Source organism: Solanum dulcamara, chromosome 2 (assembly GCF_947179165.1).
Source record: "Solanum dulcamara chromosome 2, daSolDulc1.2, whole genome shotgun sequence".
Lineage (NCBI taxonomy): Eukaryota > Viridiplantae > Streptophyta > Magnoliopsida > Solanales > Solanaceae > Solanum > Solanum dulcamara.
Window position 1 is genome coordinate 7248613 of NC_077238.1, and position 2059 is coordinate 7250671.

A 2059-nucleotide genomic window follows, 5' to 3' on the forward strand; every position below is an offset into this window, starting at 1 on the left:
TGGTTTAATTAGCACTTACTCAGAAATCAACTACCATAATCAAGCCCCCCTTCCTCTAGTAAGGATTCAGAAGTTCATATAAATATTTTTAAATAAAAAATTATATTATTTATATATAATTAATTATTTTTTTATATGTATATTAAATTATCATAGACTTTTTACGTATTTATTTCTTTGTTATTTGAATTTTTTAATGAAATTTTTTACTCCAATCATAAATTTTTACCTATAGCTACCCTTTATGGTGTCTTGCATGTAATTATCACATTCTTATCTTCCCACCTTTTTAAGTTTTCATTAATTTTTCAACCCCTCTTCTCAATATTTATAGTACCCCATCTCCCTTCAACAGCATTATGTACTTAGTTCATTTTGCCAAAAAACTTTTGGTCTTATAATATTCTTCAATATATTCTTCAATCACCATTATCAATACGTAGAAGAGAAAAAAACTCAACCAACCAAAACAAAATAACAAAACCCCATTTTGCATAAACCTTCAAGATTTCTCATTTATAATCACCATAGCCATTAATTTTTTTATTTATTGTCATTTTGTTTCAAGAAATCATCAACTTAGTGAGGAAAAAAAAAAACACATCTTTAATTAAACCTTATAGAATGGAGTTAAATTGTAGTAGCAACCCCACCCCTACCTCCACCAAAACCCCAGATTCAGAAATTGATACCCCACCATTAATTAAGCCTTTGTCTTTCAGCAACGGCGCATTCAAGCAGCACCATCAGTACCACCACCAACAACCGCCATGTGCAGCGGTGATTTACAAGGAGTGCTTGAAGAATCATGCAGCAAGTATAGGCGGACACGCCGTAGACGGTTGTGGTGAGTTCATAGCTTCACCGGATTCCAACCCATCAGATCCCATTTCACTAAAATGCGCCGCTTGTGGTTGCCACCGGAACTTCCACCGCCGTGAACCGTCAGACGATTCGTCGTCGCCGACCCATTTCACCTCTTCCCATTTCATCGATTTCCGCCACCATATTTTTCCCCCAATTAAGCGATTCTCTCCATCTCCGTCTCCGTCTCCGTCACTATCTCCGCCGCCGCTGCCGTCACTGTCGCAACCCCAACCTGTTACCCCTACAGCTTTAATAACAGAGAACCCAAATGGGAGAAAGCGATTTAGGACCAAATTTACTCAAGAACAGAAAGAGAAAATGCATTCGTTTTCTGAGAAATTAGGTTGGAAATTGCAGAAATGTGATGAAGCTGCTATTGATGAATTTTGTCATGAAATTGGAGTTGGAAAAGGGGTTCTTAGAGTTTGGATGCATAACAACAAGAATACTTTTGGGAAAAAAGAATACCAAATTTCCAATAATAATCACAATGAGTTCAATATCAATGGCACAACAAGCAGCAATGAAGCTATTCATCATCACAACAACAATGATAATAGTACTACTAGTAATTGTGGGCTTCATCTTCATATTTCCACTAATGGGTCTTCTTCTTCATCATGATTTAGTCATTTTGTAATTTGTTGTCACTAGCAACTGTTTAATGTTCATGGAAATGCAAACCCAAGAACAATGAATAGCAACTATCTAAGATATTAAAGATAAATGTAAGATCTCTTTTCTAAATTTTACTGTACTAGATATCTTATTATCATTGATTATTAAGATTGAGCGATTTGTTTGAGGATTATGCTTAGTTACCATGTTTTCTTTTGGGAATAATACTACTTTGGATTCTTTCAATTATTTTGATAACTTCTCGATTGGTTGATATAATATATGATTCAAGTATAGTTAATTTTCATTCAAGTAAAATAGTTTCTGTCTTTTTATACAGGTAATAAGTAACATTTAGATGATTTTTAGAATTGTATATCCGGTAGAATTATATTTATAAGTTTAACATCAGTTAAAGAGGAATAAAACGATCATGTTTTTAACGATTGTATTTTACACTGTAATAAATAAAGAATTTAGCAATAATTATATTATATTTAATTATATAATAAATATGAATATATAATGACATTAATTTAATTAAAATATAATTATAGAAAATAATTATTGTCAT

At 32.3% G+C, this 2059-nt stretch overlaps 1 protein-coding gene across 1 annotated transcript; it reads left to right on the plus strand.

Annotated features, from left to right (window-relative positions):
* Nucleotides 1-350: 350 nt before the first annotated feature.
* LOC129880173 (zinc-finger homeodomain protein 9-like) lies at nt 351-1672 on the plus strand. Its single transcript, XM_055954104.1, has one exon. The coding sequence runs from the start codon at nt 625-627 to the stop codon at nt 1489-1491; it is 867 nt and encodes a 288-aa protein (XP_055810079.1). The 5' UTR covers nt 351-624; the 3' UTR covers nt 1492-1672.
* The last annotated feature ends 387 nt before the right edge of the window (nt 1673-2059 follow it).